This window comes from Moschus berezovskii, chromosome 16, assembly GCF_049115385.1.
Source record: "Moschus berezovskii isolate FMDL1 chromosome 16, NW_MosBer_1.0, whole genome shotgun sequence".
NCBI classification, from domain to species: domain Eukaryota; kingdom Metazoa; phylum Chordata; class Mammalia; order Artiodactyla; family Moschidae; genus Moschus; species Moschus berezovskii.
Genome location: NC_142475.1, coordinates 45,310,792 through 45,324,903, shown reverse-complemented (window position 1 = coordinate 45,324,903; position 14,112 = coordinate 45,310,792). Strand labels below are relative to the sequence as shown.

Below are 14,112 nucleotides of genomic sequence, written 5' to 3'. Positions count from 1 at the left end.
AGGCCTGACTGAGCAGGTGAGCCTGAGGTTGTCAGCGATACCTGAGGGTGTGCATTTGCTCAATTCTCATGTTCAGTGTTAGGAAATCCACTGCTGCCATACATCTCAGGCAGCATTTCCTTTCCAAGTTTTATCAGCAAACAAAGCGAATATTCTCATTTTCATCTGCTTGAAAATTCAAAACTGCTTCCAAATTCAAGCAGGGACAAGGTGAGGATCTCATTGGGTGCTTTCTAACCCCCAAAATGAAGACTCACTCTTGAATCTGCTGCAGCTTCTAGCAAAGCTCATCATGGAGACACTCGAAAAGCATTTATCAATTAGAATCCGAAGGTGTAACTGATGTGCATAAAATTGACAGACTAAAATTTTTCTTATGCTTATGTGTATCAACTATAAAAATAATTATCTTAGTGTCTCTGTGAGACTAACAAAATACAATATATTTCTTATATAACAGAAAACATTTACTTCCTATTTACATTTACATTTTTATGTAAATCATTGCACATCATATCACATATCAAAAAAGAAAAGAAAGGAAAAATATAAACTTTAAAAGTCAGCGAAGAAAGCATCACAGTGCATGATAATCAGCAATCTCGAAGCTCTCGTTTCTTGCTCTTTTTAAATTTTTTGCTTGTTTCTTGACGAATAGTGTCATACTCCAAAATGGCCATGTTGGAAAGTCTCTGTAAATACTGAGATGGTGCTCCAGCGAGAGGATCACTGAAGCCAGAACCTGTAAACAAACAAACAACAACAAAAAAAACACATTACAATTGAATTAAGCACACATGAATGATACTCTCTTTAGAGTACAAATGAAATATCTTTTCCTCAAATGACCATTAAACACCACTAGTTCTTCATATAACACATTCTTTGAGTGAGTGGAATGGCAAAGTGAAAACATTCAGTCGTTCAGTCCTGTCCAACTCTTTGTGACCCCATGGACTGTAGCCCACCAGGATTTTCTGTCCATGGGGATTCTCCAGGCAAGAATACTGGAGTGGGTTGCCATTCCCTTCTCCAAAGGATCTTCCTGACCCAGGAATTGAACCTGGGTCTCCTGCATTGCAGGCTGATTCTTCACCATCTGAGCCATTAGGGATGACAAGTCATCCAAAAAATATTTAACTCAAAAATGCTCAATACTGGTATTTAATGATATAAAACTAAATCAGAGATTGTAATTGTCTCCAAATAAAACCATTTCTCATAAATACTAAGTGAAGTAAAAGAGTAAAATTATAAAATAAGTCACTAACTGAAACAGCAATAATGAAGTTTCTATTATAGAAGGAGAGTAATAATAATAATAAATAACATTAATTGAATGATCTCTTGTATGTCAAGTATTTTTCATCTACACATCAATACTATGAAGTCAGTACCTAGTACGATCTTGGATTACAGATTTTAAAAAGAGTTTAGAAATTGTTAGAGGCAGGATTTAAATCAAGATCCATCAATTCAAAGTTCCTATGTAATATGTATAAATTCTATTTAGAAACATACAAGGCTTTAACAGTAATAGACTGATCCATATTTCTTTAAAATACTATTATTTAACTTCAGTTTCAAGTGCCAAAAATAAAAACTGTCTTCAGTTCTCCAATGTGGTTGATATTTTTGTTTGTTTTATTTCAGTGTGTAATGAGAGTGGAAATTTCAGAGTAGAAGGGAAGAGCTGAGCAGGATTCCAGTTCTTAGCAGCACAATGAACTGGACATTTAGAGTCTCTGGCAGCAAAAAGTAGATTCTAAGAATTATTAGAGAAGGAAATGACAACCCACTGCAGTATTCTTGCCTGGAAAATCCCATGGATAGAGGAGAAAACAGGGCTACAGTCCATGGGGTCAAAAAGAGTCGGACACAACTGAGCAACTGAGCAAGCATTAAGCAAACCTCAAAACAATTCAAAGAACTGGTATCATACAGACCAATGCAAATAAATTGGAAATTCACAATAAATTTTAAAATTCTCAAATATTTAAAAATGTATAAACATTCTAAATTATTCATTCATCAAAAATAAATTGTAATAAACAGTAAAAATACTTATAACTAACTTTGATAAAGAAAAAATGTCAAAACTTGTGTGATGTAGCAAAAGTTGTACATAGAAAGGTTTATACCTTAAGACTCCTGTTTTAGAAAAGAAGATTGAAAATTAATAAGCTCAATATAAGACATACATTAGGAAAATAACCCAAAGAATATGGATGTGCTCAGTCGCTCAGTTGTAAGCGACTCTTTTCGACCCCACAGACTGTAGCCCACCAGGCTCTTCTGGCCATGAAGTTTTCCAGGCAAGAATACTGGATTGGGTTGCCATTTCCTTCTCCAAAAGAATATGGAAGAAGGATGTAATACAGGAAAGAAAATTCAATGAAGTAGAAAACAAACTTACAAAAAGAAAGATTTTTAAATAGATAAAAATTCTTCCTTGAAAAAACTAATGAAAAAGGGAAATTCTCTGGTTCAATTAATTAAGAAAAAATTAGAATACCTAAATAACTAATATTAGGAGAAGTACAGATGGAACAAAAACTAAACTTCATGCCAATAAATTTGAAAATGTAGACAAAATGCAGAAGTCTAGAAAATATAACTTACCAAAATTGATGGAAGGAGAATTACAATGCCTTAAGAGTCCTAAAATTAAAATGATTGCATTAATATTAAAAAATTCCTCCAAAGAAAACAAGTGATCCAAATAATGTTACAAATGAACTCTAGCAGACTTTCAAGGGAGAAATCATTCCAATTTTAGGTCATATCCTTCAGAGAACAGAAAAAGCAGAATATTCCCCAGTTTATTTCATGAAGTCATTATAATCTTGACACTGAATTCAGGCAAAGAGAAAATTAGTGGTAATCTCACTCATTAAGATAGATTTTAAAAACCTAGCAAAATATTAAATATGGTAGTACACAAAATGATAATGAATTATGCCTTAAGTGTGGCAATGGCAAGCCACTCCAGTACTCTTGCCTAGAAAATCCCATGGATGGAGGAGCCTGGTAGGCTGCAGTCCGTGGGGTCGCTAAGGGTCGGACACGACTGAGCGACTTCACTTTCACTGTTAACTTTCACACATTGGAGAAGGAAATGGCAACCCACTCCAGTGTTCTTGCCTGGAGAATCCCAGGGAAGGGGGAGCCTGGTGGGCTTCCGTCTATGGGGTCACACAGAGTCGGACACGACTGAAGTGACTTAGCAGCAGCAGTGGGTATCCAAAGGATGTAAAAGTGGCTGAACATTTAAAAAAATCTACAAATGTAATTTTTCACATTAGAAAATTAAACAAAATCACAAGATCATTTCAATAATTCAAAAGAAAATGTTTGATAAAATTAAACTTTCATTTGTTTTTAAAATAAAAAAACTGAGCAAATTAAAGAGAACTACTTTATCTTGATAAAGGATATCTATGCAAAATCTACACTACACATCATTCTTTATGAGAAAACATTAAGGGAGTTTCCTTTAAAATCAGAAACAAGTCAAAGATGCCTATTTTTCATTTCTATTTACCACTGTACTGGTGGATCTAGTCAGCTTAGTAAAATCAGAAAAATAAGAGCTTGAATGGGGGGTAGGAAAAACCTTTGGAAAGAAAGAATAAAACTGACATCATTCACATATGGTAATCTACATAAAGAAGTAAAAAATCATATCTATTTCATATTAATATATATACACAATATAAAACATAAACCAAGAAATAACAAGAGACTTTATCAAGGTGGATGACTGTAAGATCAAATTGTAAAAATTAACTACATTTCCAAATATCTGCAAGAGAAAGCTATAAATTTTAATTGTAAAAGAATTATGGCAGACTACTAATGATCTTTTCAAAACTTTTTACTCTTTCCAAAACAGAATTTTAGCTGACAAGGTCAGCTAAAAGGGAGAGATTACCTTTCTCAGCTTGCTTTAGAGCTAAGTATAGCTTTGTTAGTGAGTGTGAACCAGTAAGATATGAGCAAACGTGCAAATTTTAAAATTACAGTCCTCTTACCCTAGCTTTCTGGACTTCATGTTTTTGTTGGGATGTATTTGATAGCTGCTTCAATCTCCTCAATAGCTGTACTATAGCTCTGCGCAATTTGTCCCTTGCTCATGATTCAGTCTTGGTAGGTTGTATGTTTCTATGAACCTACCCATTTTTTCTAGGTTACCCAATTTGTTGACATAATTGCCCACAGTAGCTTCTTATAATCCTTTTTATTTCTGTAATCAGTTATAATGTCTCCTCTTTCATTCCTAATTTTAACCATTTGTGTCTTTGTTTTTTTCTAGTGTAATCAAGGATTTGTCAACTTCGTTTATCTTTTCTAAAAATTAAGTCTTGGTCCTGTTGATTTGCTTTGTTTCATTTTGTTGTTGCTGCTGTTTAGTCATTAAGTCATGTCCCACTCTGTTGCAACCCCATGGACTGCAGCCCACCAGGCTCTGCTGTTCATGGGATTTCCCAGGCAAGAATACCAGAGTAAGTTGCCACTTCCTTCTCCAGGGGATCTTCCTGACCCAGGGATCGAACCTGCATCTCCTGCAATGCAGGCAGATTCTTTGTCAGAGTCACCAAGGAAGCTCATTTGTCTTTTCTCTAATGTTTATTATTTTCTTCCTTCTGCTAAGTTTGGGCTTAGTTTATTCTCCTTTTTCTAATTCTTTGAGGTGTAAATTTATGTGGTTCACTCAAGATCTTTTTCTTTTTTTTTTAAATGTGTTTGCCACTATAAATTTCACTCTTAGCACATTGCTTTTGCTGCAGCCTATAGGTACGTTGCATTTTTCAATTTTTATTTGTCCCCAGATATTTTCAAAATTCCCTTGTGATTTCTTCTTTGACCCATTAGTTGTTTGAGTGTACTGTTTACTGCAGGTTTTTTAAAAGACCATCTTTATCACATTAAGAAAGTTCCCTTCTACTCATAGTTTGTTAAAAATATTTTTAATCATGAATATTCAATCTTATTAAAATATCTTTTACAATCATTAAAGTGAACATATGCAGTTTCTCCTTTATTCTATTAACAAGATGATAGACATCAATTGCTTTTCTAATGTTAAATCAATCTCACATTTCTTAGATAAATTGGACATGGTGTGTTGCGTTATCCTTCTTATATATCACTGAATTTGAATTGGTAAGTCTGTTTAGAATTTTTACGTCTATTTTCTTAAGAAAAATTGGTTTATAATTTCAAGTTTCTTTTTTTTTTTAATTTTAATTAACTGAAATATACAATGTGTTTATATCACTCACTGAGTACATGGCAATTTGATCTCTGGTGCCTCTGCCTTTCCTAAAACCTGCTTAAACATCTGGGAGTTCACGGTTCACATATTGCTGAAGCCTGGCTTGGAGAATTTTGAGCATGACTTTACTCGCGTGTGAGATGAGTGCAATTGTGCGGTAGTTTGAGCATTCTTTGGCATTGCCTTTCTTTGGGATTGGAATGAAGACTGACCTTTTCCAGTCCTGTGGCCACTGCTGAGTTTTCCAAATTTGCTGGCATATTGAGTGCAGCACTTTCACAGCATCATCTTTCAGGATTTGAAATAGCTCAACTGGAATTCCATCACCACCACTAGCTTTGTTCGTAGTGATGCTTTCTAAGGCCCACTTGACCTCACATTCCAAGATGTCTGGCTCTAGGTCAGTGATCACGTTATCATGACTATCTTGGTCGTGAAGATCTTTTTTGTACAGTTCTTCTGTGTATTCTTCCCACCTCTTCTTAATATCTTCTGCTTCTGTTAGGTCCCTACCATTTCTGTCCTTTATCGAGCCCATGACTATGCCAAAGCCTTTGACTGTGTGGATCACAATAAACTGTGGAAAATTCTGAAAGAGACGGGAATACCAGACCACCTGACCTGCCTCTTGAGAAACCTGTATGCAGGTCAGGAAGCAATAGTCAGAACTGGACATGGAACAACAGACTGGTTCCAAATAGGAAAAGGAGTGCGTCAAGGCTGTATATTGTCACCTTGCTTATTTAACTTCTATGCAGAGTACATCATGAGGAATGCTGGGCTGGAAGAAACACAAGCTGGAATCAAGATTGCTGGGAGAAATATCAATAATCTCAGATATGCAGATGACACTACCCTTATGGCAGAAAGTGAAGAGGAACTCAAAAGCCTCTTGATGAAAGTGAAAGAGGAGAGTGAAAAGGTTGGCTTGAAGCTCAACATTCAGAAAACAAAGATCATGGCATCTGGTCCCATCACTTCATGGGAAATAGATGGAAAAACAGTGGAAACAGTGTCAGACTTTGTTTTTTTGGGCTCCAAAATCACTGCAGATGCTGATTGCAGCCATGAAATTAAAAGACGCTTGCTCCTTGGAAGGAAAGTTATGACCAACTTTGATAATATATTAAAAAGCAGAGACATTACTTTGCCAACAAAGGTCTGTCTAGTCAAGGCTATGGTTTTTCCCGTGGTCATGTATGGATGTGAGAGTTGGACTGTGAAGAAAGCTGATCGCCGAAGAATCAATGCTTTTGAACTGTGGTGCTGGAGAAGACTCTTGAGAGTCCCTTGGACTGCAAGGAGATCCAACCAGTCCATTCTAAGGGAGATCGAGCCTGGGTGTTCATTGGAAGGACTGATGCTAAAGCTGAAACTCCAATACTTTGGCCACCTCATGCGAAGAGTTGACTCACTGGAAAAGACTCTGATGCTGGGAAAGGTTGGGGGCAGGAGGAGAAGGGGACAACCGAGAATGAGATGACTGGATGGCATCACCGACTCTGTGGACATGGGTTTGAGTGAACTCCGGGAGTTGGTGATGAATAGGGAGGCCTGGCGTGCTGTGCATGGGGTCGCGGAGAGTCGAACACGACTGAACGACTGAACTGAACTGAACTGAGTACATGGCATTTAAAAACAACATCATAACAGAAAGATAACAAAAATACAAAGTCTTAAAACCTATGGGATATGGAAAACATTATCCACTGAGGCCTTAAATGTAGTAGACTTTACATAGAAAGGAAGAGCAATAAGTATACAAGTATACAGCCAGTATAAGAAGTTAGAAAGATAAACAGCATAATCAAAAAGAACAGAAAGCAACTAATACATACCAGGTATTAATGCAATAAAAATAAAGATAAAATTGAGGTGCTCAACAGAGTCAAAGCTGCCTTAAAAAGCTTCTCTAAAAAGGGAAACATCTTATAAGGTCAAAGCTAGGTTTTAGAATCAAGGTTGGTGATGTCGCTCAGTCGTGTCCGACTCTTTGTTACCCCGTGGACTGTAGCCTACCAGGCTCCTCCGTCCATGGGATTCTCCAGGCAAGAATACTGGAGTGGGTTACCGTTTCCTTCTCCAGGGGATCTTCCCAACCCAGGGATCGAACCCGGGTCTCCCGCATTGGAGGCAGACGCGTTAACCTCTGAGCCACCAGGGAAGCCCAGAATCAAGGTTATTGACCTGATAAAATGGGTCTTCAAGTGTTCCTTCTTTTCCTATTTTCTGGAATAATTTATATTACACAGCTTTTTAAAATTAAATGTTGGATAAAGAAGTTGTGGTATATATATACAATGGAATATTTCTCAGCCATAAGAAGGAATGTGAGTCAGCTGAACTGAGATGGATGAACCTAGAGCCTGTCATACAGAGTGAAGTAAGTCAGAAAGAGAAAAACAAATATCGTAAATTAACACGTACTGTGGCCACCTCATGCGAAGAGTTGACTCACTGGAAAAGACTCTGATGCTGGGAGGGATTGGGGGCAGGAGGAGAAGGGGACGACAGAGGATGAGATGGCTGGATGGCATCACCAACTCGATGCACATGAGTTTGGGTGAACTCTGGGAGTTGGTGATGGACAGAGAGGCCTGGCGTGCTGCGATTCATGGGGCCACAAAGAGTCGGACATGACTCAGTGACTGAACTGAACTGAACACATAATATATATGGAATCTGGAAAAATGGTACTGATGAACCTATTTGCAGGCAGGAATAGAGATGCTGATGTAGAGGACGGACTAGTGGCCACAGTGGGAAAGGAGAGGGTGGGACAGACAGAGAAAGGAGCACTGACATATATACATTACCTCGTGTGAAACAGATAACTAGTGGGAAGTTGCTATATAGCACAGGGAGCTCAACACAGTGTTCCGTGACAACCTAGAAGGATGGGTTGGAGAGAGGCTCCAGAGGGCGGGGATATGTGAATACTTATGACTGATTCGGGTTGTTGTATGGCAGAAATCAACACAACAGTTGTAAGCAATTATCTTCCAATTAAAAATAAATATATAAATGTTGGAAGAATTTACCAGGGTCAATTCTGCCAGGTTGTGGTTTCTTTTTTAATATGATACTGATAATCTCTCTCTCTCCTGTCAGTCTTGCTAGACATTTATCAATTTTATTCACGTTTGTAAAAAACTAACTTTTGGCTCTTGTTGATTTTTCCTGATTGAATATTTACTTTCTACTTTGTTGATTTTTGCTCTTGATTACTTTTTCATTTTCTTTGAATTTAATATGCTGTTCTTTTGTTAAATTCTTGAGATGAATGTTAAAATCATTGCTTATTAAGCCTTTCATCTTTTCTAATACAGGTACTTCATGCCTTCAGTTTCCCTAAAAGCTATGTTTTTACTGTACCCGAGGAGTTTTGATGTTTCATATTTTCATCATCCTTCAGTTCAAAATAATATGTAAATTCCACTGTATTTCTTCTTTGACTCACAGTTACTTAAAAGTACATTTCTTAATACCCAAACATCTGTGGGATTTTATAATTATTTTTAATTACTGATTTATAGTTTAATTCCACTGCAGTCAGAGAATATGAGATACATGATTTCACTTATTTGATATTTGTTTAAAAATCTCCTATAATGACTACTTTCCATCACATTCCTTTGATCTTTGTGTATTTCATGTTAATAGAGCATACAAATTTAGGATGGTTGAATCTTTCTGCTGTATTAATCCTTTTGTTACTATGAAATGTCACTCTATTGTGCATAATACTTCCTGCTTTGAAGTTTATTTTGTTTGATGTTAGTGTAGCTATAACAAGCTTTCTTTTAATTACCATTTATATGGTTTATATTTTTCTGCCCTTATTTTTAAGGTGTACTTCTTATAACCAGCATATAATTATTTTTGTTAGTCTGATGGGTTTTGTTTTTAGCTGAAATAATTAGTCCACTTAGAGTCAATGTATTTATTGTATGTTTAATTTTAATATTACTAGTTGTTTTCTATTTGTCCTATTTCATATTTCTTTTTTTCCTCTTTTCTTGCTTTGAGATAATTAAATATTTTTTACTTTTCTATTTCCCTATAATCTTGTTACTTGTATCCTTTTCTTTTAGTGGTTATCATACAGATTTTATCACCTCTCTTTGACATATTACAATTGACTTTTTAAAAGAAATTTTATTTTTGGGCTGTGCTATGTGGCGTATGGGATCTTAACTCCCCAATCAGGAAGCATAGCGTCTTAACCACTGGGCCACCAAGGGGAAGTCCCTACAATCTACTTTACCTTAATTACTATATTTCAAATAATGCAAGGATCTTACAACATTTTAACTCCATGTATGCCTCATCCACTTCTGTTATATTACTGTATTTTATTTCATAAATATTTTATATATTTTAAACTTCATAAGACAATATTACTGCTGCTGCTTCTCTTTCCGTTACAAGTGGTCATGCTTTCATCTCGTGTCATTATTTCTTTAATATTTCTTTTAGTGTAGCTCTGCTGCTGCTGCTGCTGCTGCTAAGTCGCTTCAGTCGTGTCCGACTCTGTGCAACCCCATAGACATTAGCCCAACAGGCTCCCCTGTCCCTGGGATTTTCCAGGCAAGAACACTGGAGTGGGTTGCCATTTCCTTCTCCAATGCATGAAAGTGAAAAGTGAAAGTGAAGTTGCTCAGTCGTGTCCAACTCTGTGCGACCCCATGGACTGCAGCCTACCAGGCTCCTCCGTCCATGGGATTTTCCAGGCAAGAGCACTGGAGTGGGTTGCCATCTGACAATTAAATCTTTCAAATTCCATTTGAATAATAATATCTTTATTTTGTTTTTACTTTTAAGGATATTTTCATTGTATATACAAATGGCAGTTACTGTCATTCAGCACTTGAAAATACCACTGCTTTGTCTTCTTGCTTCCATTGTCTCCACTGGAAAATCAGTTGTATGTCTTACCATTGCTCTCCAGAAGAGAACTTATCTTTTTTCTGTTTTTTTTTTTAATATTTAGCCTTTTTACTATGATGTGACTATGATTTTTCTTTGTTGCTATTCTGCTGGAGGTTCATAGAATTTTTGTATCCATTGTTTGGTATTTTTCAGTCAGTTTGGGAAATTCACAGCCAGTAAGTAAATACTGCTTGTCTCACTTTCTCTTGCTCCTCTTAATCTGGAATTGGAATTATACTTGTATTCATTGGAAGGACTGATGCTAAAGCTGAAACTCCAATACTTTGGCCACCTCATGCGACGAGTTGACTCACTGGAAAAGACTCTGATGCTGGGTGGGATTGGGGGTGGGAGGAGACGGGGACGACAGAGAATGAGATGGCTGGATGACATCACCGACTCGATGGACATGAGTTTGAGTGAACTCTGGGAGTTGGTGATGGACAGGGAGGCCTGGCGCACTGTGATTCATGGGGTCATGGAGAGTCGGACACGACTGAGCGACTGAACTGAACTGAACTGAACTGAAAGTAGTTTTCCAGTGAGTCAACTCGTCGCATGAGGTGGCCAAAGTATTGGCGTTTCAGCTTCAGCATCAGTCCTTCCAATGAACACCCAGGACTGATCTCCTTTAGAATGGACTGGTTGGGTCTCCTTGCAGTCCAAGGGACTCTCAAGAGTCTTCTCCAGCACCACAGTTCAAAAGCATCAATTCTTCGGCGATCAGCTTTCTTCACAGTCCAACTCTCACATCCATACATGCTGGGAAGGATTGGGGGCGGGAGGAGAAGGGGACGACAGAGAATCAGATGGCTGAATGGCATCACCAACTCAATGGATATGAGTTTGAGTGAACTCCAGGATTTGGTGATGGACAGGGAGGGCTGGCGTGCTGTGATTCATGGGGTCGCAGAGAGTTGGACACGACTGAGCAACTGAACTGAACTGAACTGAAAGTAGTTTTATCTTATCACATATTGTCTTTGCATATTCTGTTCTGTATTATCTTACTCTCTTCACTTTAATTGGGTACTTTCATAATGCTCTATCTTTCATTTTGCTAATCCTATGACATATTGTTTTCCATCTTTTACCAATTTTATTGAGGCATCAGTTCAGTTCAGTCGCTCAGTCGTGTCCGACTCTTTTCATATATGATACAAATTGTGTATGTTTTAAAATATACCACTGATGACTTGCTTCCCTGGTAAGACAGTAAGGAAACCACCTACAATGCAGGAGACCTGAGTTCGATCCCTGGGTTGGGAAGATCCCCTCAAGAAGGAAATGGCAACCCACTCTAGCATTCTTGCCTAGAGAATTCCACGAATAGAGGAGCCTGGCAGACTATGGTCCATAGGGTCACAAAGAGTCAAACACGACTGAGCGACTATCACTCACTCACTGACTGATTACTTGATATACATATACATTGTAAAATGATTATCATAATTAAGTTAATTAACACATCAATCACCCTACTTGTTTACCTTTTTGAGGGGGAGAGGAGATGAGAACACTTAAAATCCTACTCTCTCAGCAAACTTCAATACACCATATAGTATTACTAAACTTCAGTCACCATGATGTACATTATATCTCCAAAACATCTCCCCATTTTTCCCAGTCCTCACTTACTGATAACCACAATTCTACCCTGTTTCTGTTTGACACTTTAAAAGACTCTACATATAAGTGAAACCATGCATTATTTGTCTTTATCTGACTTATTTCACTTGTATAAAGTGTTCTGGGTTAATCCACATTGTTAAAAAGGTAGGATTTCCTTATTTTTTATGGCAAAATAATATTCCATTGCGTATATATATATTGCATTTTCTTTATCCATTTATCTGTCAATGGACACTTAGGTTGTTTCCATATCTTGGCTGTTGTGAATAATGCTACAGTGAATATGTGAGTTCAGATATCTCTTTGAGATACAGATTTCATTTCTTTTGGAAATATATCCAGTACTGAGATTGATGGGTTACATGGTAGCTTTATTTTTATTTTATTCTTTTTGAGAAACCTCCATACTGTTTTCCATACTGCCTGGCGGGGTACAGTCCATGGGGCTGCAAGAACCAGACACAACTTAGTGACTCCAGTTCAGTCAGTTCAGTTCAGTCGCTCAGTCGTGTCTGACTCTCTGCGACCCCATGAATCACAGCACGCCAGGCCTCCCTGTCCATCACCAACTCCCGGAGTTCACTCAAACTCATGTCCACAGAGTCAGTGATGCCATCCAGCCATCTCATTCTTGGTCGTCCCCTTCTTCTCCCACCCCCAACCTTTCCCAGCATCAGAGTCTTTTCCAGTGAGTCAACTCGTCGCATGAGATGGCCAAAGTATTGCAGTTTCAGCTTCAGCATCAGTCCCTCCAATGAACACCCAGGATTGATCTCCCTTAGAATGGACTGGTTGGATCTCCTTGCGGTACAAGGGACTCTCAAGAGTCTTCTCCAACACCACAGTTCAAAAGCATCAATTCTTCGGCGATCAGCTTTCTTCACAGTCCAACTCTCACATCCATACATGACCACGGGAAAAACCATAGCCTTGACTAGATGGACCTTTGTTGGCAAAGTCATGTCTCTGCTTTTTAATATACTATCAAGGTTGGTCATAACTTTCCTTCCAAGGAGTAAGCGTCTTTTAATTTCATGGCTGCAATCAGCATCTGCAGTGATTTTGGAGCCCAAAAAAATAAAGTCTGACACTGTTTCCACTGTTTTTCCATCTATTTCCCATGAAGTGATGGGACCAGATGCCATGATCTTTGTTTTCTGAATGTTGAGCTTCAAGCCAACCTTTTCACTCTCCTCTTTCACTTTCATCAAGAGGCTTTTGAGTTCCTCTTCACTTTCTGCCATAAGGGTAGTGTCATCTGCATATCTGAGATTATTGATATTTCTCCCGGCAATCTTGATTCCAGCCTGTGCTTCTTCCAGCCCAGCGTTCCTCATGATGTACTCTGCATATAAGTTAAATAAGCAAGGTGACAATATACAGCCTTGACGTACTCCTCTTCCTATTTGGAACCAGTCTGTTGTTCCATGTACAGGTCTGACTGTTGCCTCTTGACCTGCATACAGGTTTCTCAAGAGGCAGGTCAGGTGGTCTGGTATTCCCATCTCTTTCAGAATGTTCCACAGTTTATTGTGATCCACACAGTCAAAGGCTTTGGCATAGTCAATGAAGCAGAAATAGATGTTTTTCTGGAACTCTGTTGCTTTCTCCATGATCCAGCGGATGTTGGCAATTTGATCTCTGGTGCCTCTGCCTAAACAACAACAAATCATAAGGACCAGGTGGTCTCCAAACAATGATGAAGATCTTCCCTGACATATTCCTGGCACCCATGAGAATAGTTACCCATTCATAAATCTTGACTTAGGAATGTTCTTCCCGTTTCTAAGCACATACCCCCATACGCTAGGTTAACTATAAATTTGTCCCAACGGCCATTCGGTAATGCAGAGTGCAGCTACAGATGTTTCCAAGTCATTGTTCGCCCTGGAACTCCCATCCTGTGAATAAGTTACCATATAATAAGCTGACCCATTGATTAAATGGCACTGTCTGCCTTGGTCTTCGGTGTCAAGGTGCCTTCACATTTTGAGAGGTACTGTTTATTTGCTCCATCTTCCAACATGACATGATAAAGGCATGCATATATTGAACACAACATGCACTTAAGTTTATAAAATAAGCACAGCTTAAAAGAAAAATTAACAAAACAAAGACAATTAAGTCAGTGGGAGAAAGGAAGTTTTAAAAAAGATAAGTATTTTCACACCTTTCACAAGACAAGTAGTAGGAGAAAAAGATGACCCAGCTTACCTTTTGATTTCTCCTGAAGTGGTGTCACAGAACATGTGGGCTTAGTCTTCTTTAAC

The 14,112-nt window shown here is 38.0% G+C and overlaps 1 protein-coding gene across 1 annotated transcript in view; it reads right to left on the bottom strand.

Annotated features, from left to right (window-relative positions):
• Window positions 1–445: 445 nt before the first annotated feature.
• The window catches only part of C16H8orf89 (chromosome 16 C8orf89 homolog), a 35,112-nt gene continuing 21,445 nt past the window's right edge, over window positions 446–14,112 (bottom strand). Inside the window, exons 4-6 of the mRNA XM_088844796.1 lie at window positions 14,057–14,105; window positions 2,623–2,661; window positions 446–742 (exon numbers count right to left, since the gene is read on the bottom strand). Coding sequence (XP_088700922.1) covers window positions 594–742; window positions 2,623–2,661; window positions 14,057–14,105 — 237 coding nt within the window. The 3' untranslated portion in view covers window positions 446–593. The remainder of the gene's footprint in view (window positions 743–2,622; window positions 2,662–14,056; window positions 14,106–14,112) is intronic.